This window comes from Sturnira hondurensis, unplaced genomic scaffold (assembly GCF_014824575.4).
Source record: "Sturnira hondurensis isolate 20B ecotype Veracruz unplaced genomic scaffold, ASM1482457v3 Scaffold0007406, whole genome shotgun sequence".
Lineage (NCBI taxonomy): Eukaryota > Metazoa > Chordata > Mammalia > Chiroptera > Phyllostomidae > Sturnira > Sturnira hondurensis.
In genome coordinates, this window is record NW_028080037.1 from 3,730,016 (window position 1) to 3,756,480 (window position 26,465).

The 26,465-nt window shown below is 55.3% G+C and overlaps 1 protein-coding gene across 4 annotated transcripts in view; it reads right to left on the bottom strand.

Moving 5' to 3' along the window:
- Window positions 1-2,873: 2,873 nt before the first annotated feature.
- CFAP251 (cilia and flagella associated protein 251) overlaps window positions 2,874-26,465 on the bottom strand; it is a 43,714-nt gene continuing 20,122 nt past the window's right edge. Inside the window, exons 11-22 of one of the 4 annotated variants that reach the window (XM_037052009.1) lie at window positions 24,671-24,865; window positions 23,696-23,946; window positions 23,223-23,374; window positions 22,012-22,185; window positions 20,746-20,930; window positions 16,791-16,905; window positions 15,845-16,008; window positions 11,875-11,965; window positions 11,519-11,662; window positions 4,744-4,972; window positions 4,017-4,115; window positions 2,874-3,119 (exon numbers count right to left, since the gene is read on the bottom strand). In XM_037052009.1, the coding sequence (XP_036907904.1) occupies window positions 2,980-3,119; window positions 4,017-4,115; window positions 4,744-4,972; window positions 11,519-11,662; window positions 11,875-11,965; window positions 15,845-16,008; window positions 16,791-16,905; window positions 20,746-20,930; window positions 22,012-22,185; window positions 23,223-23,374; window positions 23,696-23,946; window positions 24,671-24,865 (1,939 nt within the window). In that variant the 3' untranslated portion in view covers window positions 2,874-2,979. The other 3 variants (XM_037052011.1, XM_037052010.1, XM_037052012.1) reach the window with 3 other exon arrangements.

Consider the following 26,465-nt stretch of genomic DNA (forward strand, 5'->3'; position numbering starts at 1 on the left):
AGACCTGTTGGAAGGAGCAATCCTGGCCTGGGAGGCCCAACAAGCAGGCTCCAGCCTCTGGGGCCAGTCACGGCGCTGCTTCCGAGTGCCCCGCGCATGAGCCAAGAGTGGTGTTCGCGTGTTTTAATGGTGGAAATAATTACAAGAGGATGGTTTCGTGCTACGTGGATATTATCATGAAATGCATATTGCGGTGTCCACAACTGAATCTGATGGGGATGAGGCCACTGTCATTCTCTCCTGGACCATCGGTGGCCGCCCAGCCACTGGCCCAGCTCAGGGGCAGAAACAGAGCCCCGCTGGCTCAGCGTCGGCTCTCTGGCCCCTGGCGGGGAGAGTCTGCGGCCCCCGATGGACAGCTGGTGTGGACTGCCACGCACTTGCATGAGACGGCTAAGTCAGCTACGAAAAGGGCACTGAAGCTTCAAGTTCATTCATTCAATCACCCCACAAATATTTATTGAGGGCCCATTGTCACAACCAGCTGGGAGTGCGGACTGGTGCTAACACCGAGGTTAGCAGAGGTTCGCTCCTGTCAAACGTCTTTCCGAGTCCCGGGCGCGGCGGCGTCTGCCTGTAGCAATAACAGCTGCTGTCCTATTTTGAGCGCTGCCTCCTGCCAGTCACTAACTCTTCACTCGGGCGGTCTCCTTTAATCCTCACAGCCACCCCAGGAGTCGTTCCAGGAGGAAACTGTGGTTTGAGAGAGTAGCCACCCCAAGGGCACCCAGCAGCTACTAAAGAGCAGAGGCCGCAAAGCAGCCCCGCCCAGCCGGTGGGCCCCCAGAGCTGAAGCACCCGTGGGAGGGGCACGGGGGTCTGGAGTGGAGAGCGGGGGATGGAGGAGGCTCTTGGTGGTCCTGGCTGCTGTGGGACAGGCCCCTGAAGCCCGCAAGCAACCAACCGGAATGGGCCGGCCGGTAGCCAGAGGCCTCATCTGAAATACTGCTTTTTTTTTTTGCAAAGGGGCGTCGCCATGTGCTACTTGGTGGCCAGTGTTTCGTCCCTGAGATGTGATACACGAACCCCACAGCCCCGGCTTCAGTCTCTTCTGCCTCCCTTTCTGGCGTCGCTGCTCTGCTGGAGACCCAGCCTGGACCCTCTGCTGACTTGGAAGGAAGGCCACCCTCGGATGGACGTCCTTCCTTCCCCACGACCTGTGTGGCCAGCAGGCTGGGCCTGCCCGGAAGGGAGGTGGAAGCACTCTCCTGGGGCTGAAAGGGTCACAGAGCAGCTCTCGGTCCGAGTCACCCAGAGACACCAAAACCAAAGCACCTGTGGGAAGGGGCCCCACGGGCTGGACGGGGCTGGGGGCGGAGTGGGAAGTCACGGACGCCGATGTTGCTGTCCTTGCTGTTTGGGCCTCCCGGGACGAAGGGCATAACCAGGACCTCACACTGACTCGGAGACTCGGGGAGCCGGCTCTGCGCAGAGGGTGCGTGTCCGCCTGGGCGCACGGGGCCCCTGGTCAGCTCTTCTGCGGACAGTTATTCTAATATACGTGGTTGGCGGGCGTGAAATCAGAGTGGGCCGGATGCAACGAGAGAAGCTGCTGGTCGCTGTCCAGACTGCATCCAACTCTGAGGGTTTGTGTTTTGGTTTTTTTTTTTTGAGAGAACAAGTCATTTGAGGGTTTCCTGTCTCCTAAAATGCCCCCAGGAACTTTTTAACTGGCTTGGAAATATGTCTCCGGAGCCCTCAGCAGCTGCAGAATTGATTCAGAGAGCTTGTTTTCCTTTTGGTGTTTTTTTTTTTTTTTTTAAAGGACAAAATGTAAACCAGCTCTGGTGACACAATGTGATCGTCGGTGCCTGCAGAAGCTCGGCCCACGCTGTCTGTCCCGAGGTCGCAGTGACACAGTCTGGCTCAGGGTCGCCGGTCCCATCCCACTGGCGGGGTGCTTTGGAGACCCCCTGTGCCGGCAGGGCGGCTGTGGAGGGGAGGGGGTGGGGACCCCGTGCACCGATGGGCCCACTGCTCTCCTCTCTCTCACGCACACCTGGTTCCTGAGCACAGCGCACCTTGGCGGGGGACCAGAAACGTTCCGGAAAGGCTGCTTCCTGGGGCAGGACCTGGGGTGGGTGGGGGAGGGGGTGCTGGCCTGAGTGGGTGTGGAGCAGAACCTCTGGCACATTGGCCTGAGTGAGGGGCTGGCAACTGAGGACAAAACTCTAGCATCGGACCGCAACTTTCACCCATAGACATGATGACAGTGCTTTATTTTTAAGGTCCAAACAGCGCTGAAAACTGAGTGAGGTTCCCTGGACGACCCCGGAGCTGCGGGGCTGGCACTGCTTTTGCCTACTGCAGAGGGTTCTGAAGCCCAGTGGCATATAAGGCAAAGGATCAAGACAGATGGTGTCTGCTGTGTGGGAGGAGGGGGGGGCGGGGCAGATGGGTGGGGGAGGGGCGGGGGTGGGAAGCTCGGGGACTCTGCTTGGGGAGCTCTGCCCGGGGGGCTGGCCTTGTGGTTTCTGGGGCACTCTGTGCATTCTCTCCCACAGCTGCCGCCTGGGTTAAGCATGACTGGTGATGCTCCTCGTCACGGCCACACAGGACTGCTCGGGTGTTTTGCTGATTGGAAGCCGTAGCAAGAGACTCTCAGGGGCCCAGAGACCCAGCCCCCTGGTCCCAGCCTAAGAGCAGGTGGGGGTGATCCGGTCCCCAGGAGGCCACGTTAGACCAAGGAGCCAGGGGTTCAACAGAAAGGAGGGGAACAAGGTCACACGTGTCACTAAGAGGGCCTGCAGCTGGCCAGGGCCCCCCCTGCCCCCAGGGACCACACCACCGCTGTGTCCCATTCAAACCCCCGTCCAGGCAGCCTGGCCTTGCTTTGCTTGTCTGTTTGGCAAACAACTAAACATCCAGCTTTGTGAATTCCACTGCTTTTAATGCCTAAGCGTTCTGGATATCCGAGCGGGGGAGGGAAAGTACTGCCTGGCTGGGGGTGGAAAAACCCCACACAAAGTCCTTTGTGCCTCAGACATTCCTGGCAGCCTCACTGCCTGTCGTAGGGTCTGGTCTGACATCAGGGGACGTGGTAAAGCCCAGAATTTCAGTCGCGAATATTTCTGCAGTGATTTCGTCTGGAAGTTCTTCTTCAAAGCGCATTTCTGAACCTGGGCAAACAAGAAAACAAATGTCTTCCCAAGTGCTAGGTTTCCCACCCAGCCTCGGTTTTCCAAAAAATACAAGGAAAGGATACTAATAGGTGAGAGGGGCTGTGGGCTCTGGGTTGGCTTCCACTCCTTGGAACCTGCCATGCGGAAACCGGTGAACAGCCCTCCCTTAGCGGTCCGGACCACTGGCCCCCTGGATCTCCGAGAGCCCCCCCCCCCCCCCCCCCCCCACCCNCTCCGAGAGCCCCCCCCCCCCCCCGGAAAGCCTGAGGGCGTGGTACGGCGGGCTCTTTGTTCCGAGGCACTTAGGAGCACGGCATAAATACTGAATAGCCGGAGAAGTTCCATTCCGAGACCCCACAGTAAACAAGAGAGGGGTGGGGCGGGGCGCGCAGGTCAGCAGCGACGCAGTCAGACACCGGAGCCCAGACTGGGCCCAGGCGCTCTGTGTCGTTGGAAACTGGGGACAGGCGATGCACGGAGAGGGAGGGGGCAGCCCCGAGAGCAGTCTTTGCTCCTGACTGCAGCTGCAGTGGCCGTGCTGGCCCTGACCACCACGGGGCCATCGGCCAGGCGTCCCGGGCTTGTCGCTGGATACCTCTGTACACCGGCCGGGCTGGGGTCAGGTCTTCCCTGCTCCCTACTGAGCTTGCATTGCCACCCCACCTTCAGGGCCACGTCCTCCCTCCGGGGGACCAGCGGGAGGTGTGGGGTCCTCAGGAAAGGCGAGACAAGTGAGCGTGAAAAGCGGGGAAGACTGGCAGCCAGAGGGCAGCCCGGGGCCACCTCCCCTACTCAGGCCCCTCCCGACAAGTCCTCTTCTGCTGTGGCAGAAATGGACACGTCTGTGGTGACAGCCGAGAGAGAGGGCAGTGCCGCGCCCCCTCAACCCTGTACCTCTGCTGGAGGTCGCAGGCTCTGAGTTCCAGCCCTCGGGCTGCAGGCCCAGCAGCGTCGAAAAGCAGTCAGACATCTCCTCCTCCGTCATGTGCTCGCCTGGGGACCGCAAAGGGGAAAGGTGGCTGGTCAGCTCTCGGGACTAAGCACGGTATCGAGCGCAGTGGGGGTCCAAAAGGGAACAATTCCTCGATGCAAGAGCAATCCAGAGAGGGAGCCCCGCTTCCTAAGCGGGGGTGTTAAACACGGGACCGCCCCTGGGACGCACCCTGGGGCGGGGAGGGAGAAATCGGCCAGAATTCTGATCCAGGCCACCACCCTCGGCTTTCCTTCACACTCTCACACTGGCTCCCCGCATCTGACCACAACGAGACAGTCACCCACGGGGAGAGCCGACTTGACGGCCTCGCATAAAATACTGAGGACGACAGCAGGGGAAAAGGCAATGCGCCACTCTGGTGGGGTGGCACGTCCCAGCCGCATCTCATCTTTGACAAGTGAGGACGCTGAGTTCCCAGGCCTGGGGAGCTGTGAACAGAACCGGCAGGTCCCCGGGCCGGCCTCCTTCCCATTGGCCCCGGTCTGCCAGCTGTGTGGGTCACCAAGTGTGTCCCTCAGGCAGAAGTCCTGGTCAAATCGAAGACACCAGGGACGTGCCCCCCAGCTCACCTCTGTCCTGTGGTAAAGGACTGAGGAGGTTACGAGATACCCCTGTGTGTGCCCGCACCTTTCGTTAGAAGCAGTTTCAGGAAGTCCTCTCTTTGAATGACTTTCTGTCCTTTGGAGTTGGTGCGACCCAGGATGTTGAAGCTCCTCTGGATGGCGTCCATGGTGTTACCAAAGGGGGGCCGGTGATTCAGGTAAATTTTGAGGAAGCTTGGTAAGTTGATTTTGTCAATCATCCTTCCAGAGTCCACGTACTCATTAAATCTGATTTCATTAAACATGTCTTCGATCTAGGAAAGAGGTTTTAAAAAAGGGGAAAAGAAAAACCGGGATAAATAGAGAGGCGCTTTGGATATATTTCTTTGAATCGGACAGCGACAGATGAATGCCCGCAGTTAGCTCAGGACACGAGTCGCCCGTCCCCCCCCCCCGCCCGAGAACGAAACGTGGAACTGGCAGCCCCCCTGCTCCTGAGGTTGTTTAGAAACAGGGTCAGGCAGGGGTCGTCAAGATGAGATCACAGGGGAGCAGGGCGGGCCTCCAATCCCCTGTAACTGGTGTCTGTATAAGAAGAGGAGAGAGACACACGGGAAGAAAATGGCCCTGGGGTGACAGGGAGCAGGGAGTGGAGTGCCAGTTGCAGAGATTCAATGCCGGGGACCGACGGCCGGTGGCTGCCAGGAGCTAGGAGAGGCAAGCCAGGGTCTCCCCTGCGATCTCACCCAGCGCGCGGCCCACAGGCCCCTTGACTCCAGACCTGGGTGACAGGGGAAACTTCCTCTGTGTCAGGCCGCCCAGGCTGTGGGGCTTTTCGCGGCAGCCCGAAGGCCGGGCCCCATTTGTCACTGGTGTGAGCGCAGCACGAACCCTGTTTCATTTTATTGCTTTTCACGGAAGGGTCACACATTGTATCAGCCACCACCTTGCTGCCTGAGGCCGACATTCATCTTATAGAAAAGACCGAATCCCCGAGAAGCCAGCAATTAGTTTACATGAATGAGCTAAGCATTTACTGTGGGAGGCAATTGTAGGACCTACGGGCCTCGCAAGTTTCTCAGGACAATTAACTGTGCCACAGTTCCTTTTTTCCTTTCTTTGCTTTTCACTTTGATTCTGCAGCGTTTTATAAAGATAAGAGATTATACGCAAGGCATGTATAGCTTATGTGGTACAATTTTTAAAATGAACACCTAAGACGCTACCATTCATGGAAAAGATTGACAAAAACTCACAAATCTCTAGCCAGACTCACCAAGGGGGGGAAAAAAGAGAGAGACTAAATTACTAAAGTCAGGAACGAAAGAGGGGAGACCTTACCAGACCCACCCTACAGAAATAAAAGGGCATACACCCCCAAATCAAGTAACTCAGACAAAATGGACAAATGCCCAGAAAGGTGCTCGTGCCCAAAACTGACCCAAGAAGAAACAACGAACCTGAACAGACCTGTAACCAAGGAAGAGACTGAATTAGTAATGCCAAGACTCCGCTGGTGGAGTCTACCAAGTATTTTAAGAGGGGCACCAATTCTTCACAAACTCTCCCAGAAACAGAAGGAAAGGGAACATGGCCCTCTTCATTCCTCGAGGGCCTCTTCCTGAGGTGGAGAGTCACCCTTTTGTGTATTTTCCAAATTTTCTAGAACTGAGCGAAGGGTGCTGCCAGGCCTGTGGGTTCTGACGGGAATGCCGTGCTCAGTGCAAGTGCAGGTTTCCACACGACGCTCCTTATGGGATGGGCAAAGCGCAAGAAAGAGAGAAGGATTTACAAAAAACCGAACCCAATGGCGCCACTCCTCGCCACCATCGGCCTGCGCGGTATTTCTGCGCTCGGCTGAAATTCGCAAACCCGAATGACCCCAGGCAAAGGGCTGGGAATGAGGAATTTGTCTTAGTGCCTACATTCTAAACTAATACATCTCCTGATAAGTTGTGGGTGTCGGAAAGTTACAGAGAGAGAGGGGATGAGAGCCACAGAAAAGTGGGAGATGATGCACCCCCCCCCCAGCACACGAACTCTACTTTGCCCTGTGGGATGAATTAGGAAGTGAGTCTGTATTTGTACACAAAATTGATCCATTATTTATTGCCAGTTTCTCCCCGGCCACCCCATAAATGCAGAGCAAAAGTTGGAGGAACACCGGTGTGAAGCTTTGCCCAGCGTCAGCCTGCCTGGGACGCCCCAGGGAGCAAGTAAAAAAATAAAAATCTCTTACAATCCCATCACAAGTGAAAAATTGGGGGCATTTTTTCCCATGTATATAAGATATATGTGGGGGGTTTTTTTTTGCAAAATGTGTATCTCATACACACACACACACACACACACACACACTTTTGTATCCCTTTATTTTCTTTTAACACCATGTCTTAGTAATCACCCAGCATTTTCAAAGAAGCCACATATTCTCAGTGGGACATTACGGGAACGGTCTTTTGAAATCACATCACTGGTTAGAATCCTCATGAACTATAGTTGATAGTATAAAAGCAGCTTTAAATGGTAACACTGTTTCATATATAGCATTTATTGAGTTTATATTATATACAATTGCATGTTCAATTACATACAATTTTATCTATAAATAAAACACTACGCAGGAGTGTATTCTTTACATATTGTACTGTGTAATTTTAATAGTGTTATTATACGCATGGGCGGCTGGCCGCCCACGGCGAGCCAGTGGGGAGTGGAGCTTAAAGCAGGGTCTTTGACCACGGACCTGGCTTCCAACCCTGGGTCTGCTACCGTCTGACGTGACCTCATGACTTAGCGTCCTCGTCCTCAGTGTCCTCATCTTGAAAAAGGTAAAACATATGCATTGGACTATTTTTTAAAAAGATTTTATTGACTTTTAGACAGAGGTGAAGGGAGGGAGAAAGGGTGAGGAGAGAAACATCAATGTGTGGCTGCCTCTCACACGCCCCCCCTTGGTAGGAACCTGGCCTGCCACCCAGCCAGGGTTGTGCACTGACTGGGAATCGAACCGGTGACTTTTTGGTTCATAAGCCAGCACTCAGTCCACTGGGCCACGCCAGCTAGGGCTGCACTGGACTCTTATTTTGAAGAGATTGTGACAATGGCTATAAAGTGTTAAACATGATGCCTAACACATACTAAGCACTCGGCAAGCAGTAACCATTGGTACGGTCAAACTTGGTATGCCCTTGCCAATTACAAGTCATTATAACATAATATAAATTATACTTTATAATGGCATAAATTATCCGCTGAGTGATTATGTGTGCATTATACATGCAGTCCCTATTTGGCTCCATCCAGAAATAGCAGACTGGCCCAAAGACAACAAAGGAGCCCCCAGGGGCCTGGCCTTGCACACACGGCAACCCATCAGCAGATGTTCCTGAACACCCACTGCGTGCTGGGCAAGGGACCCAGGAAACAACACCAGGAAGCAGCCCTGGGGGCCCTTGAGAAGTGCCTGGGGAACCTTAAGAAAAAAAAGATCCCTGCCCAGGCTCCACCCCCTAGGTTTGATTGGCAGGGGTGGGGCTCAGGCACTGGTAGTTTTCTGTTTTTTTAGGAGCCCTCCAGGGATTGTAACAGGGCTTGATACCTGGGCTCTAATTCGGGAGAGCGGCGGCAGGGACGAGTGGAGCTCTCAGCAAGGTGGGCCTGGAAGGCTTCCTGCAGGAGGTGGGCCTGGGAGGCAGCCACGAAGGATGCAGTCAACAGGAGAGAGGGAATACACTCCAGGCTGGGAAATAAGTGTGAGGAGTGGGGTGCGAGGCAGGGGCGCCTGTGACCCGCGTCCAAAGCGCCTTCCGCACGTCCCATCGATGCCATAACAAATGGCTACACACTTCGTGGCACAAAGGGCACCACCTGACCTCACAGTTTGCAAGGTCAGAAGCCCGTGAGGGGTCTTAAGGGTTAAGATCAAGGTGTCGGTAGGGACGCGCTCCTGGAAGCCATCGTGGAGAATCGCTTCCTCTCCTGTCCAGGCTTCCAGAGCCAGGCCTGGAGGGGTGGCCCGTGGTCCCTCCCACCTGCAAAGCAGCATCTGGCCTCTTCTCGCCTCATCCTGTCTCCTCCCGCTCCGGTCCTGCTGCCCGCCTCTTGCAAAGACCGTTGTGATGACACAGGGTCCGCAGGCCAATTCAGGGTCCTGTCCCCCTCTCAGGACCCTTAATCACACTCACCAAAAGTCCCTCTGCTGCGTAAGGTGACACATTCACGGGTTCCAGGCATTAGGACACAGACCTCTTTCGGGACCTCTGTTCTGCCTGCTGGGCCTTCCTCCCGGGCTGAGAAGCCCTAAGCAGGAGGGTTGGTGGGCGGGGTCGGCCCCGCCATCCAAGGCTCCAGTGCTCTCAGGGGGCGGAAGGCGCCCACGTGGGCTCCCAGGGCTCAACTGGCAGACATGCTTCGTTTGGTTCCCACTTTAATGACCAGATCTCACCAGACTTCAGGCAGCAGTCTGTGCTTCAAGCTTCTCTTGAAAAGTCAGGGGGGCCTGGCGGTGGGAGGCCTGCATTTCCAGACGGTTAGATTTGGGTGGAGCTGGGAACACAGTGTCCCCTTCATGGAAAGGTGTCCTCTGTCAGTGACAGCAATGACATCCAGGTGACAGGGTGGGGTCCCTGCCCTGTGCCAAGGACTTTTCAGGGTCCTCTCTGGCTACCCCACCCCCAGGATCTAGATATTATGCTCCCCCATTCTGGACCAGGGTCATATCGCTGGTCCCACAGACGTGCGGGCTGGGAGGACTCTCCCTCCTCCTACGCCCACTTCCCCGACACACAGAGTCTCTAGAACATGCTCCACGAGTGAGGAGACAGGCGCCTGTCCCAGCCCTTCGTCTCCGCCCCTCCCCGCACCGGTCTGGGGTGGGACTTCTTTGGGGGGCAGTGGGAGTGCCCTGGGATCGACGGTGGGGAGGCTCACTCAGCTCTGCGCACAAGCTGAAAGCCACCAAAGTGTGCACTTTAAACAGAGGAAGGTTAGGTACCAGGCCAATCTCAATAAAAGTTCTTAAAGAGAAAGGAAGATGCCGTGGAGATGAAGCCAGGGAACTGGCAAGTAGCAAAGCAAATAATATTAGTGTTTTCCAGAATATTTTCCCACCATCACTACGATCTATCCTTTCATCATCATAAAACCAGTAAAGATTAAGACATGGTTTCTATTTAAAACTTCAGACAAGGGAGACAGAACCAGGAGAAAGAAACGCCTTATAAATCCCCACCCCTCAGCAGTGGCCGGTACCTGCCGCGCTGATGTGCAGGCTTCCTTGTTTGTCGGCATGAACCCAAGGGCAGAAATGGGACACGGGGCTCGGGGCCACTCGCCGGCTGCCCACCCTGGCCCTGCCCTCCGGGGCGGAGGGACTGTCCAAGCGTCAGCTCTCCCAGAGCCCCACGTTCCCTGTCTGTAAGGCGGAGATAGTAAGAGCATCACTGTGCCGTGGGGACACTGACAGTGGGGCTGGCACAGGCCCTGGCTCACAGGGAGGGCTCAGGGGACTGAGCGCCAGCCTGCGAACCAAAAGGTTGCAGGTTCAATTCCCAGTCAGGGCACATGTCTGGGTTGCAGGCCAGGTTCCCCAGTTGGAGGCGTGCAAGAGGCAACCACACATTGATATTCCTTTCCCTCCCTTCCCCTCTTTCTATAAAGTAAATAAAATTTTTTAATTAATTTTTTTTAGATTTTATTTATTTATCTTTAGAAGGGAAGGGAAGGAGAGAGGGAGAAAAACATCAATGTATAGTTGCCTCTGGTGTGTCCCCTGCTGGGAATTGGCCTGCAACCCAGGCATGTGCCCTGACTGGGAATCGAACCGCGATCATCTGGTTCGCAGGCCCAGGCTCAATCCACTGAGCTACACCAGCCAGGGCTGTAAATAAAATTTTTTTAAAAAATGCTTTGAGTGTGAAAAACAGAAACCAGCTTGTCTTGCCCTGACCTCTGAGCTGGGGTCACTATGCAGGGACTCTCGGGCGACTGGGGAGGCCTCCTGGCGCAGGGGGGCCACGCTCTCCCCTTCAGGATGGAAACACCTCCTGGCATTCGTGTTTCGGAGCAAATACAACAACGGGCAGCTCTCCGGATGCCCACGGGGTCCTCACGGACGTGCGCCCGACCCTTGGCTCAGACGCCTCCTGCTCGCCTGGGGAAGGCCGTACCACTGGGCTGCGGCCCCTGCACCCCAGCTGGGACCTCAGTTTGGCCGAGAAGGTTAGCACACAGGGCTTGGGTAGGGTTTGCTAGTCTATCTTCCCGGCTTTTGTTCTGAATACAAAAGCAACACAAGCTCCATGCTTGCAGTTAAGAAAAGCCAAATATTACAGAACGGCATGCACAAGTCCCCCGCCTCACCCCAAACCACAGCTGGTCCTCATTTGGAGCCCCCCCTCCCGCCCCGCAGCTGGGGGCGTTTTTCAAGGTCACGAGGAGATGACACCTCCTGAGCCCCATGACAACGAGCTCCCACCTCCCAGAGGCGCCCCATCCACAGGGGCCAGGTGAGTGGCAACGAGGAATAACCCAAAGAGTGAGCGTTGGCCCAGCCCTTCCTGTGACCCCTGCTTCCTGGGCATCACGTCCTTGCCTCCTCCCCCAGGGCGGGGCGGCCAGTCTGACTCCCAAACCCATGCCCTTACCCACACCCAGCTTCGGTTAGGAGTCTGCCCTTTAGGAATGTCTTTCGGGGGAGTCTGTTCCTGAGGGGTGCGCTGGCTCACCCCACAACCCTCCTCCTCGTCCATTTATGCAGCAATAAGGTTAAGCCGTTCGCTGACCTATGCCGATTGCCCTCGGAGGTCGTTTGCACACGGGGCCCATGCCACGGCCGTCCCCGTTTTCGCTCTGCCTACCTTCTCTTCCGACGGGTAAAAGCCGACCGCTCTCATGACAAAGGGAACCTCGGCCAGGCAGATGTGTTCCGACACTTTCCTGGCCTCCATTGTGTCGATGCTCTGGCTGCGGAGCTGGGAATAGTAAAAATAATCCTCCAGCTCCTGCGTGGAAATAAGAGAGAGAGACAATGCGCAGTTTGGCTCAAGTCTGAAGCATCTGTGAAGACATCGAGGGCATTTCTGAGAGCACACACTTGGGGCCTGGTGGGAAAAAGAGCTTCTTTGGGACAAAGCAAGGGGGCTAACCCCTGGCACGTGGGTTTGGCAAACTTAGTGAGGTGTTACCCGGCAGTGTTTGCTCCGAGGACAATTACCCTGTAGAATTGTCCTTCCCTGCCGCCGGCCACCAGACTGTAGAACGGAGTCAGGTCTTCGCCACCAAGAGACACGGCGGCCTCCAGGGCCCTGGAAGGGTAGCAGAAACAGGGCTGTTAGCAAGCGCCGGGCGCCAGCAGCCTCAGCCCTGGGGGGCCGCGGGGCGATGCGGGCCTCCGAAGGAGGCGCCGGCCGGCACAGCCTCGACTTGGGGGTTTCTGGAAACCGGTGAAGAATGTGCCCTCTGAGATGCAGCTCAAAATGAAACATTCAACTGCAGAGGCGACACCCCGCGGAACAGGGCCCCCGCTTAATGACGGTGACATTTGTTCGCAGATGACAGGGCAGGACAAGGGCCATTTGTCCGGGGCCTTTGGGGAGCGCGTCACTGCTGAGGGAGGGACCAGTGTGCCAGAGCCCTGGTCACTTTGGAGCTGCGTGTGCCCGGGGCGGAAGGCCCGGGGTGCTCCTGGTGAACTGCCAGCACTAATTGCTTCCATGGACGAGGCCGCAAGGGACCCATGCCGGTCAGATAAAAATAACCCTCTGCTCTCTCGCACGGGTCAGGGGTTCCCAAAATAGGCCCTGTAGGTAGGGAAACCTACTTTTTGTGCGAGACTGACTTCGCCTCCCACAAAACGCTAATAACAATATAAATCATTGTAATAATCCAATCACTGGGTTTCGGCTAATCAGGCCATTAGCTTCCTTGTGGGCGATTAAAACACACTTGCGTGTGGACCACAGCGGGGAAGGGGCTTAGCATCCAAACTCCGGGCCCCTGGCTCTGCTGCACGTAAGCAGCGTGGCCACAGGCAAGGAATTAACCTCCCCCAGCCTCGGTTTCCTCCTCGGAAAAGTGGGAATGGCTGCAGGGTCTGCCCCACGGGCTGCTGGGGGAATCAAGTAAGTGAACATGACGGAGGGGTTCGCACGAAGCCCTTCGTTTCTGCCCCGAGATGAACGTCTGTGGAGGTGTGGGCTTGAATCGGGGAATGGCGAGACTCCCCGCCCCGCCCCTCACTCCGTCCATTGCTTGGGGAGGTCTGCAGCCCCTTGGTAGTGCGGTTTCCGGGCCTGTACGGTGGGGTCAGAGACAGGGCGCTGTGAGGGTGAGACCGGACGGCGTGTGGGAAGCGCTTGGACAGGGTCCAGCCCAGAGAAGACTCTGGTGCAGGGCGGCCGCGGTCGTTACCACCGCTGATGGGGTGCAGGTGTACCCCTACACTTCTGAGAGGTGGCCACAGACTGCGCCTGGTCCTCTGGCTGGGCCCTGCCCTGCCCTGCACGAGGAGGCTGCTCTAAGGCCTGGAGCTGGCCCGGGGGCCCGGTGGCCAATCTTCAGCCGGCTCTTGGCTCCAATGTGAGCCGTCGAGGCAGGTGTCCAACTGCGGGGGTTCCTCTCCGTGGCCCCCAGGCCAGACCCAAGCCCAGTCTGCAAGGCTCAACAGGCAGTGAGGCTGCGTTTGGCCATGCGGTTCTGGAGGAGGGCCAGGCGAAGGCCGGAAGTCACATGGAGGAACCTGTCAACACCAGCAGAACCCAGGGGGACAGGGTCACAGGGTCACAGCTCTGCATTCTCTGGGAACAGCCCTCTGGTGGGCAGAACGATACACTATGGCCCCTGCTTCCTGGCCACTGTCAAGTGACGGGAGAGCCGGAGGGATGGGAGCTGGGCTTGTCCCTCTCTCTGGGGAGGACAGCAGGTTTTGATATTTGGAGACAGTCTGTGTTTCAGCAAAGTGACAAAACCAGTCCTGCAGAGGACGAAGCTGACAGTGCAGCTGAGCACAAGAGCACACGCTGAGGGGGCTGAGGGGGCTGAGGGGGCTGAGGGCACGTGTCTCTGCGCCTCCTGCAGGCCGGTCACCCGAGGCCCTGACAACCTACCCAGAGTGTCCTTCTTTCTGCCTAAGCTGGGTTTGTAACACTTGCAACAAAGAAAAGAGGTCACTTCGGCACAAAAGAGAAATACACTTACTGAAGACCTACTACGTGCTGGAAATACACACAGCACTTCTGGGAAATGAGCTAAAGCTCAAGAACTCACCACTGCCGAACCAGGCGACAACACTCCCACTTCACAGACAGAGAAACTGAGACTCAGAGAAATTAAGGGACTCGCCTGAGGTCACGCAGCAAGTAGGTAGGAAAGGCGAGGTTTGAACCTGGGTCTTTCTGCTCTTGTTTGAGCAGGACAGCGGGGTTACAGGTGGGTGTGAGGTTAAACATAAAAAAAAGCGACGAGGAATTCTAAGGCAGATGCCAGACACGGAGAGAAAAGGGCGGCAGGCTAGCCAGGCTGGGGAGGAGGGGGAGGGTGCGCGGAAGGAACTCTGGGGGAAAGAGGGAGGGGGTCCTCCTGGGGAAGGCTGGGTGTGCTGCAATGAGAGCATGGGGCCCCGGGGAGCACTGATTAAAACAATCGGAACGGGAGAGGGTTTCTCATCTTTATTTCCCCCACAACTCGCCATTGGATCTAGTGGCGAATCTGTTTGTTTACTCCAGGGTTTTTACATTCCTTCCCATTAGCCAGGCGCTGAACATATCAAGACCCCAGAAGCAGCAATGAAGTGCTAATTAGTTTATAACGATCCTTTGTCCCCGCAACAGATTAAATTGAAATTCTCAAAAGCCTGGACTCTGGCCAGGCCCAGGAAAGCCAGTGGAAAGTGCCTACGGCACCCCGCTCCTTCCTCCCCCACCAATCTCCACCATTCCAGATCCCCAGATGACTGAGAAGTGGACAGAAACGAAAAGGGAAGCTCCTGGTCTCCTACCAGTCCTGGGTATCAGGCTAGGTGTCAAGGAACCAAGCAGCTTGCCGGTGGGAGGGCTCACCTCCAGCTTCTGAAACCCCAGTCCCCAAGCTCTGCTCTCTGGGAGGAAGGTCCGAGCTTCGGCGGGATCTGATAGCACCCCAACTCCACAGCAGGACCCCCCGTGCTTGCATTAGCTTACATTCAGGGTGAGAGGACATGCTGTGATGTCCGCCGTGAGAGAGGCGTGTACCTGGCAGGGGGCATGGGGACGCTTTGCCTGGGAGCCACGACGAATTGAGCCTGTCCTCTCAGGAAGGGACACCACCAGGCAGGGGCCATCTGAGGGGCAGGGCTTGAAGCAGGTGATCAGAGACAGGGATCGCCTGCCCTGTGCCGGTTCCCTGAATTTAGGGGCTGACGGGATCACCTGGGGCTTGCCCCTCTTTTAGTAAGAAAGATCCTGAGCTCAGAAGCAAATGGCTTCGCAAGGAAGGAGAAAGGAACTCCTTCGTTCACCGCGACCTCAAGCTCCGTGCTGGGCGCTTTCCAGTTGCTACCCTGCAGAGTGTTCTGAGGACCCTGTAAAGTCCCTCTTGTCATCCCCATTTCACAGACAGGGAACCCAAAAACCAGAGACGCTGGGGAAGCTGCCTGGGACCCACAGCTGGCAGACAGGAGAACCCACGGGTCCAGACTTTGAACCCGAGTGTCTTTGACCTCAATGACACACCCTCTCTGGTGCCCAACCGTGGAATCCTCCAGACTCATCCTAAGTGGAGATTCTCCACTCAGGGCAGGAGGGTGAGACGACTAGGCTGAAAATACATACTTTAAATAGTCGCTTCCTGTTTTGGTAACACACCTTGAGGTCTGGGCTAGGTCTGTCTGGCTGGTGTGGATTTGCAGAGGACAGAGGGAGAGGCCTTCCAGGGGCCACAGGGGAACGAGGTGGAATCGCACCAACTTGACCACAACGACTGCTGGTCCCCGAGTCAGAGGAGATGGCTTCTGTCTCCTCGTTCGCAGGAGGGGATGTCCCCGGGAGCAGCCTGCAGGCAGGGCCCGGTCACTGCTTTGCACCCACAGCCTCCACACAGTGCAGGGCACGTGGCCGGGGCTCAGCACCTGTCTGCCGTTGCTGAGTGGAAAGAAGGGGCCTGCCCTTGACCCCTTCCTCACGGGCCACGCCCCTCGCCCCGTCACGCACCTGAGGTTAATCTCCCACTGTGCCACTGATCGGTCCCATCCTCCTGCTGTGAAGGCGTGGTGACCGTCGTAGGAGAGGGCCAGTCCAGCCACCCCGCTTGGGTGGCAGACAATGGCAGACGTCTTATGCGGGTTGCCGTCAATAGGTAAAATCTGAAGTCCAACCTGGGAGGGAATGTGTGCTTGGCATCAGGCTGGGGCGTGGTCACATGTGACCTCCCAAGGTGCTCCTGGAGGGCCCCATGTGCCAGGAACCTTCCAGGGTGTGAGAGCTGCATTTCGTGCGGTGGTGGTGGGCGGGGGGGGGGGGGGTCACACACACGGACCCCTGCAGAAGGGTCCCTTAGGAGAGAGACACCAGGTTCCAGCGGGGACACAGAAGGGAAGTGTGCCTCCTTTCTTCCTAGTCAGGTGCCCGCTGTTCCCCAGAACAACGCTACCCTCCTCTGGTTTTATGCTTCCCAACGCTGATCATTCATTAAACGCACAACTAAGTGTAACTGATTTGTCCATCTTTATAGTTTCCACGCAGGTCAGTCAGGAACTGAAAACCCTCTGGTGGGCCGTGTGTCTGCTCAGAAATACCTTCTAAGAGTCACTGTCACTTATCTATGGTGGTTTTCACCTCACTGTGGACCCGGATGGAAGGGGCCGGGCTGCGCCAAGAGACTGAGCATCATTTTTTTTTAATTTTTTAAAGATTTTATTTATTCATTTTGAGAGAGAGAGAGAGAGAAACATCAAGGTGTGGTTGCCTCTCATGCACCCTCTACTGGGGCACCTGGCCCGCAACCCAGGCATGTGCCCTGACTGGGAATTGAACCGGCGACCCTTTGGTTTGCAGGTCGGGGCTCAACCCACTGAGCCACACCAGCCAGGGCCCAAGCATCCTTGCTATGATGCTTGGGACCGACCGCCCCTCAAACCACGCAGAGCGGAGACAGTACCTTGTCTCTGTTGATGAACACCAAGTAGCGCTTCTGCAGCTCCGCAGCCTTGCTCACCGGCAGGAGCTGGACCTGCTCCACGGGAGAGCCGAACACCGGCCCGAGGCGTGTCTTCCTGCAGGAGAAACAAGGCGCCTGTCTTCAATCCCACCCGTCGGAGCACACACAGGCTTTCCAACGGGCTCCCATCACCATACCCTGACACGGTGAACATCTGAACCTCTTGTCTTGTCACTCAGCGGAGCCCGCGCGTGAGAACCCCGCTCCACCGCTGTTCACGGCTGCCACAAATTGGGGGCAATGGCTCCACGCAGCCAGCGCCCCCGGGAAGCTGCGTGTGAAGGATGCTTGTAGCCGCGGAGGCTCCGGCTGGCCCCCTTGACAGCGAGTGAAGCAAACACGTGCCTCAAGAATGTGTGTGTGAACGAGGGGTGGGAACGGCGCGGCAGCAAGGAAGTGACAGGCGCTGACAGGGTGCCAGCCAACACCCCTTCCCTGGTGGCAGGCTGAGAGCTTAGAATGAGACGTCCGTTGTCCCAGACACCCAACATGCGGGCCTCTGTGCAGCACCCACATTTCTGGAACGAGGTCTGCGTGCCCCGTGGCCACGAGCTGCACTCCCGCCACGGGACAGACTTCTTTAATTCAATCTCAAACACTAGTTAGAAATCAGACAGGACTAAGCCCAGAGCCGGGTTTTCCTGGTGCTGGCAAAGCCTAAAATTACACCCCTTGCTTACACCTTCCGAGGCTTTGGGAAGAGGCCCTAAGCCATTTTTCATTCTTAATTATGTGCCTTTAAGGGAAAAAAAAAAGGAGGGCCCACAAAATCACGCGTGTTTCGCAGCCCGCCACACCTGGATGAGCCCTGTGGACGGCCAGCAGTGAGTTCTCCGTATCGGATTCCGCGCCCCTCGCCGTTGGGGTATGTTTTCTCCCCGGGCCCCCGCACCCAGCCGGCAGCTGGTGGGTGCTCCTGATATAAATGCCAAATGTGTGAACGGGAGATCCATCCAACAGCCCTTTCATTTACATGTTACGTTACATCAAAAACAAGCAAACAAGCAAACAGACAGGTGAGACCCAGCTCTGCAGCCTGGGCCTCAGCCTCCGTGTTGATAAAACGGGGCCAAGGACGGCACTTCACCCGTGAGACTGGGGAGCACTGACGAGGTAAATATGCATCGAGCACGCGGAACAGCTTCTGGCGCGCAGTAGAAGCTCTCAGAATTACGCCCAAGCACTGTCAAGAGATCTAACAGTTGCATAAAATGAACATTTCTCTTCTGATTGAAACAGCAGGACATAGTGATCGTGAAGCATTCCAGACACATCGGCCTCAAGCAGGAAATCCAGTCGGAGGAACCACGTCGCCCTGCCCTTTATGCGGAGTCAACCATGGGAATACTCTGGGCTGTCTGACTCGAGAGCTTTACATAGATATATTCTAACCCACGTAATTATAATTTTATATGGAGAAATACAAATTATATCAATGTGGTTTTACATGAAAATATATTCATGCCGATTTGGCGGCGGGCTTTATTTCTCATTATATCTTGGACATAGTTCCCTGTTTCTATGCAGACAGTTTATCTTTTCCTTTCTTTTCTAAAAGCGGTGTCATGTCTCCGCGCACAAACGAGCCGCCGTTTAATTCCCTAGTAATGGGCATCTGGATTGTTTCCGTTTAAAAAAATATTTTCCAACAAGACATCCTTTGACTTATGCCTTGGCTGGCTGTAGGCACGTCTGTGGGCTGCGTTCCTCGAAGGTGGAGGTACGATCGGGTTTACCGGGGGTGACGAGTCGCTCTCCCAAAGGTCGCCCCGATTTCCAGCCCAGCGGCAGCAGCGGATCAGCGCCCCCGCCTTGGCCCCGGCCCAGCACCAGGTATGATCGATCATTTTTATCTGTGCTAATCTGATTTGGGCAGACAACGCCTGGCTTTCATTTGCATCTCTGATACATCAGCGAGCATCTGCTCGTAGGCTTATTGGCCTTTTTCCCCGTGAACTGCCTTTTCCCGTTCTTTTAAATATTTTTAAATGCATTTTTAAATGGCTTTGGATTTATCATGAAAAGACAATCCCTTTCCAATTAAGGTGTGGTCACGAGGTTTGATTATTCCTGCAAATCACAACGCGCCTTTCGAGAGGGGTTTTACTCGGAAGGGCGGGGGCACTGGGGAGCCAGAGGCGGCTGCTGCCCAACACCATGAACAGACCGACGGCCACTGGCTCTTTCGCCTTCAAAATGGTCAGTTCTCTGTTATGTGAATTTCTCCTCAATACATTCTTTCTTGAGAAAGATGCTTGCTGCTAAGTTCAGGTTGATGTCCAAGGGCAGAAACTCCTGAGTGTGCAGCTCCGAGTCTCCGGCCGGTAACTGTGAGCACAGCTGCAAGCCCTGTGTCCTCCGGCCCAGCCCCCACCCCCCCTCGACACACCCGGATTTTTCTCAGGACTGGGCATGTCTACAGGACATTCTTTGTCCAAAAGTCTGCGTCCATTAACGGCGATGCACGAAGATTCTGAAACTTCCCCAAAGCTCCTTTTCACACATTCCCTTCAACTCTCTCCTTCCTGTGTTTTAATAGGTTGTGTGTGTTTTTTTTTTAATTTTGCTGGATTTCTCTCCAGCCCCTGCCACAGGGCAGCGCACTTCTTAGCCAGCTTTCCCTGTGTTCTTTTATAAAGGACTTACAAAAAAAAGACTCTGGTTGATTCCAGCCTCTTGAGGACTTGTCTTCCTGAGATGCTTTTACAAAAAATGACCTTCCTCAGGCCTGGGGCCAGCTACTGTCGGCCAGCTTTCTGACTCCCCTCTCGGGGGGTGGGGGGTCACTGAAGTGTCACCTCACTCTGTCCCTCCCACCTCAGCGCCCTGCTCTTTCCACCCACAGCCACGGGGCAGCCAAACCACCAGCAGGAAGCGGCTGCCTCAGGGGCTGACTGGTAGGACCGCTGAGCCAGGCCTGCACCAGGGCCATTGCGCCCAGTGGGCGACAGGCAGAGCTGGGTTCAAGGGTCAAGCTCTATGACTGCTCATTGGACCTCCTGCTGTCCCCTCCCTGAACCTCCGGGGGATAAGCCCTGCAGGGCCGTTCGAGCTGGGAGGAGGAGGCCCGTGCTGGGTCTGGGCATAAGGACGGCACAGAGGGGTCAGTACTTAGTGTGTGGGTTGTGCGGGGACTCCAGGGCACAGCCGCACAGAGGCCACGACCACCGACGCCGACCTGTTTCGGGATGGAGCTGCTGCTCCACGACGCCAAGCTTTGCAAGCCCTGGGCTGGGTCCTTTGGCCTCTTGTCTAGCTCCTTTTCCCTTCTAGAACCTTCTCTTGGCTCATGGCTTTAACGTCCCACGGACTCTTGGCCTCAGTGTGGACTTTCAGCCCAGCCATCCCCCTGGAAGCCACTCCCCCCGTTACGGCGCAAAACCCACGGGTCTCTTTCTGTCCTCACCGCTGAGCGCCTGGAACAGCCCCTGACTCGCGCTGGGGCTCAGAAGTGCTGGGTGAAGGAAGGCAGGCAATTGGTGAGCCGAAAAACCCCTCAGGACCAGGAGTAAGAACAAACGAACAGTCCAAGTGAAACAGTCCAAGTAGTGGACTGTTCAGTGAAAGTAGTGTCCAAGTGAAAATACCTGTTTTTGTCCCCAGGAGAAGAACAGGGGATTCCAGAGCCTTTGGGAAGGTCTGGTTCCTTCACTGAGTGGCAGGCACTGAGCTCAGAGGCCTTAACTCCGGGTGGTGCAGGGCTGGGCCTTGATCCCTGCCTCCGGCCCTTCCTAGCCCTGCTATGGAGATTGAAAGGGACTCCGTTTCGCCACAGTCAGTGCTGCTCCCAGGCCCTTAGGCTGGGACTTGGAACAGAGGGGCGGACCGGTCAGCCCTGTGTGTGGGAAGCCCCTGGGTGCGGGAAGCCCCCCAGCGCAGGAAGACCCCGGCGCACCTGCACATTTTGGTGGTGGCATTGAAAAGCTTCACTTTGTAGCCGCTGGTGGAGATGAGCAGGAAGCGCTCCTTGGTGAGGGGTGGGTACCAGATCATGCAGGTCGGGTAGTTTTCCTGGTCCGTTTTGTGCATGTCCAGGACTTCCAGGTGGTCTTTGTAGCTCTTGACAAGGTTATACTCGATCTGCAGAGGAGCCCGGAGAGACGCAGGTGAAGACCGAGCGGGACGAAATGGCCCCACGGTCCTGTTCAGACGAGAGAGGACTGGCCTGGACCCTTAGCCTAATGGGCCGCTACGAGGGAGTGCTCACTGCCAGCCCAGTGAGAAGCGAGGCGCTGGGAAACACGAGGCCACATCAGGCTCATGATCTTCCTGCCCTGGGGCACCGCCTCCGGGCTTTCTCGTCGGAACAGTTTACAGACGAGAAAACCGGGGTTCAGAGTGGTCCCAGGGGCTTGCCCAAGGTCACACACCAAAGAAGTGGCAGAGTAAGAATTCAAATTTAGGTCCAACTGACTCCCAACCCTGCACTCTGACAGTCACGTCACACTGCTTCACTTCCCATGCTCTAGGGGGCTCTCTGAGGTAGGATCTGACTCATGTCTAACTCTCAGCCCAGGACCGGCACAGCTTAGCAGCCTGCGAGTTTCACCCGTAGGGAGGTTTGGTGGCCACATCAGGATGGAAGGGTGATGGATGGATGGGTAGGTGGATGGGTGGGTGGGTGGGTGGGTGGGTGGATGGATATAACAAAGTAAGGAAAGGGAGGGAAGTAAGGAAGTCAAGAAGAATGGACAGATCCATAGCCTGATTGATTGAATGATTTTGAATCCCTTTGGCTTGATCACGTAAATCACATTTCCTTCTGTCCCTACCTTTCCCTCTTACCTGACCTCCTCTATTAGTTGTCATGTTTAGGGACCAGCCTGCCCCCAACCCCTGGGCACAAAGAAAGCATCAGTGGGTACCAGCCTTCCAAACTGCTCTTCGAGGGGAAGGTGGCTGGGTTTTCCGCCCACCACCTCCCTGCCGCCCGACAACCGCCCCCTAGAAGCCTCTGCACTCAGGACGCGAGGCCTCCGCAGAGTCAGAGCCTTGTTAACGCCAAGTGCCAGCTCAGAGGGGTCACGCTACTTCACGGTTCCTTCATTTTCTCTGACACACACACACACACACTGTGGCCGGGTTCTGTGCCAGACACCAGGGACGTTAGAAGAACAAAGCAAGTCCTGGCGGGCAGGCGAACAGAAACTGGGCAGCTCACCAAGAGTCTGTCCCTCCCAAGGCTCAGCAGCCTGGGCTCGTTGTTGTCCAGGTGAACCCCGAACAGGAGGCTTCGGATGCTTTTGCGATGAGAACGAAGCCTCGCCAGGTATTCCCAGACTCTATGCCCGTTTTTGACCTTGCGCATGTAAATGGCCACAGTAAAATTTATGTCCTGCATGTGAGCAAAAGAACACAGGTTATTCCTTTTTACAGTTTGCAGCTTAAAAATCACCAGGTTTCCATACCAATTTTGCTGTTAAAATGTTGTATCCAAAGAGAAATCTTCATCTGTTGGAGCACGTGATAAAATGATACCCATTGTACAGAAGGGGAAAATCAAGGTTCGAAGTAGGCAAGTGGCCCAGGCCGTCGCGGGGAGAGTCCCTCCGACACCACAGTCCTCACCTCACTCTCTGGGGAGGCCCCGGCTCTTTTGCCTCTGTCTCTCATCTCTTTATCCAGCTCCTCACATTCAAAGGCATATTTTTTTTTTAAAGTGTGACAGCTGAGAGTGAAACAGTCAGAGAGTGGGAGAGACCAGCGGGGAGGGAGGCCACCGCAGTGTGTGGGTGGGAAGGGGTGGGGCGGCTTTGGCCTTCGTATGTGTGTATAATGCCCACACGACACGATTCATTTAAAGGGCGCAGTCTGGCCCTGGCCGGTGTGGCACGGCTGGATCATCATCCCACAGACCGAAACATTATAGGTTCGATTCCCAGTCATGGCACAAACCTGGGTTGCGGGTTCCGTCCCCCACTGGTTGGGGCACATGTAAGAGGCAACCGATCAATGTTTCTCTCCCTCTCTGCCCCGCTCACTCACATAATAATGACAATAACAATGACAAAGCATACACGTCAATGGACTTTAGTATATTCAGAGTTGTACATCCATCATCACAATTGTAGAGCATTTTCATCACCCTGGAAAGAAACCCTGAACCCTTTAGCAGACATCCCCCACCCCCAGCTCCCCTTTCTTTTTAAAAAAGAGTTTATGGATTGATTTGAGAGAGAAAAACATTGATTTGTTGTTGCACTCATTTATGCATTTATTGCTTGATTCTTGTAAGTGCCCTAACCAGGGATTGAACTCGCAACCCTGGGGATTCGGGGATGTTCCAACCAACTGAGCTACCCAGCCAGGGCCCCTCTGTGGTTTTAAATAGGGCCGCTGAAGCACAGGACAGCTCTCAGCGAAAACACTTACAGCGGTTGCCATATACTTGGAGTCGTGGGAGAAGCTTATGTGGGTCACGCAGGTTCTGGAGTATTTGAAAGGCTCCGGGGTTTCGTTTTGTAAGGACATCGCGTCAAGGATGTAAACTGTCCCCTCTGTGAAGCCAGCGCCAAGAATGGCCCCTGCAGTCACAAGCCAGAGAACAAAGGTTGGAAAGGATTCCGGCCATTGAAGACACACAAGCTCGTGCCAGGCCGTGTTCGAGGTGCTGAGGAGACAGTGGTGAGTGTGACAGGCAAGGTCCCTGGAAGGAGAACAACCGGAAGAGCCTGGCACCCTGGGATGAGCGCTCAGAGACTACTAAGCTCAGACAGAGGGAGCAGGTGACTCGTCCAGCCCGGTGCGGGGATGGAGTCAAGGTGGGACTTCCAGGGGCAGTGACAACCAAGGTCACGGCCACTTGGGTCTGTTTCAGTTTGGAACCTGAGATGAAATGAAAATACCTTCCGGGTTGTAGGTCAGACTCTGGACTCCAAGGCCCTTCTCAAAGACCCTGCTGAAAAGGTATTTTTTCTTCTCGTAATCCCACACTTTGATCATCCCACAGAAACTCCCAATGGCGACGAGGGGCTGGTATGGGTGGCAGGAGATGGCGCAAATGGCATCCTTGGGCTCCGTGAACAGCTTCTCAAGTCTGGTCTCATCTGCCTTTAAGTGGTACACGGTGGCATCCGACGTCCCGATGATGAAATTCCTGTTTGCCAAGGAGAGACCAGACAGCCTCAGAGCTGGCAGGGACCCGGCCCGCCGGTTCTGCTGCTCCTAATTGCCCACGAACCGCCTCTGTCGTCTGTAATTTAGTGACATTATTAACCCCGCGTCTCCAAAAATATACCACTAATACCCAACAGCCTCCATTTGCAAGTGAAAAAGCCCACATTTCTACATGTAAATTGAGTCATTAAGCATGCAGATGGACAGTTGGTTGTACAATTAGCTAATCTGCACATGCAAATATTCATTTGTGTATGCAAATATGGAGTTTGGTGCACACTTTGAGCTGTGCCTGCAGACACTGCAAGGGTAATTAAGCAGACTCACAGATAATTCCATCTTGAAATGTTATGGCTATTAATTATCAAATGCCTTTAACTGTGCTGTTAGGACAAGCTCCCTTCACGAAGAGACCAAAGGACTCCGGCCGGAGCAGATTACAGCTTGGGGACAAGCCCTTTCCAGCTCCCAGCCACCAAAGAGTCTTAATATGAAAATGATGTTTCATTTAAAAAAATGATTAGTGATGATAAGCAGCCAAAGGGATCCGTTTCCAAGCCAGGGAAGGGGGTGCCTGGGACGTCCAGTCCCCTCCATTTCGCATTCCAGGCACCGGGAGAACATTCCAGGGCGTGCAAACCAAAAGGAGACATCCATTGTTTTCTGACCAAATGACCAGACTCACCGGTTCGTTAACAACTTACCTGATAATGAAAAGACTGCTTTTCAAAGTGCAGTCTGTAGGGTAGCTGGATTTTTCGGTGGGAGGGGTCGCCGGGGTCTTCGAGAAGGACAGCGACCTTATAGCGCTGAGTCTGAAGTGGCTCTGCCAGTTGACAAGGGACAGGGTGTGATCGTAGAACTTAATGTTCCCCTTCACGTCCCCCGTGACGATGTAGCTGCGGTGGAAAAACACCACCAGTTTGTCCTCGAACAGTAACAAGGACCATCCACCGAGCGGTTGACTGTGTGTCAGGCTCTGGACTCCAGGCGCTGTAAACACCTCGTTTGGGCTCTGTCCTGCGAGGCTGGTGTTCCTGTTGCCCCCTTTCCTTCCAGGAAACTGAGTCTCAGAGAAGTGGTGGAATTGGAGCAAGGCGGGGGGTTGCCAGATTTAGCAAATACGAACGCAGGGAGCCCGGTTAAATCTGAGTTTCAGACAAACGGTGAGCAATCTTTTAGTATAAGCGTGTCCCCAGTATTGCATGGGGCATACTTATGTCTGGAAACCTTCCCCGGGCTGCGCGGCCGCGAGACGCGCAGGGATCCCGCTGCGTCTCAGACCCAGTGCGGGCGCTCGGCTCCATCAGTCCCCGCCCTCCGAGACCAGCCCGGTGCTGTGCGTTCTCTGCGGTAAGACTACAGATGACCACAGAGTCTACCGAAATCGCACAGCTGCCAACGGGACACCCGTCACTTTACAGGCCGGCGCTGCCCTGAGAGCGGCCCTAAAACCCTGCCCCGTTCTCTGGGCCGGAGGCAGAGCCGCCAGGCAAAATGGCTTTTATTTCCCGTTTTTAATGGATCCTCAGATCCATCCCAAATGGGCTTGCTTATTTTAAGGCTCTGACATAATTCCAATCACGGGGATGCAGTGGCGGGAGGGTGAATTTCCTCTTATATAGGCAAAGTGATTAAACAAGATTTCTGATTAATAAGCCTGGCAGGTGGGCCGAGTAATTGGCTAAACCGTCTTTCACTGCCCTCTGCTGGACAGAAGGGGCAAAAACGGGCCCAGTGTTTTCGGACACCTTTCCCCTACGGGCTCCTGGCACTGGCTGGGTTTGGTTTAGGGTGGAAGGAGCCTCGAGGCCTGGACTTTGCTGGGCCCTAACCCGCGCTGATTCCAGGTTGATTGGGTCGTCCACTGCAATTCTACTACAGACTTTCCACGCTGCTGAGTGACGGCGCCCACTTGCGTGTCTCTCTGTGAGGCGTGCCAGGGCCTCACTGCCCCTGAACTAAGAGGAAAGGAGAAAGCAAGCAGAGGGGCTTTGGGGAAGCAGGGGCACAGTGACTCCAGCCATAGGGGCAGGGTCCCGGCCATCAGGGAATTCTCCCCATCATTTGCCAGGACTTCTCTAGCAGGCTAACAGCTCACTGACCCAGGGGTCCACTGTGCCAGACCAGGCGCTAGGGGTTTCGCCTGCCTCCTCTCCCTGAACCCTCGATAAGGCACTCTGACACAGATACTGTGGTTGTGCCCATTTCACAGACAGGAAAATGGAGGCTTGACGGACGAAGCTCGGTGGACTTGCCCACTCGGTCAGGGACTGAACGCTCTCTGAGGCAAGGCCTTTAAGTGTCATCTTTGACCCCCCCCTGCCCCCCGCAGCCTCTCAGAATCAAAGGGGTCACGAGCTTTGTAAAGCTCTTCTGTATTTCACCTTCTCACAACAGGTCATTTTGTAAGCAGAATAAACACTAGAGTTGTTCATGTTCTTTTCTTAAAAAGTATGTAAAATTTAGGGCACAAAATAAGTGTTTAGTGCAGAAAAA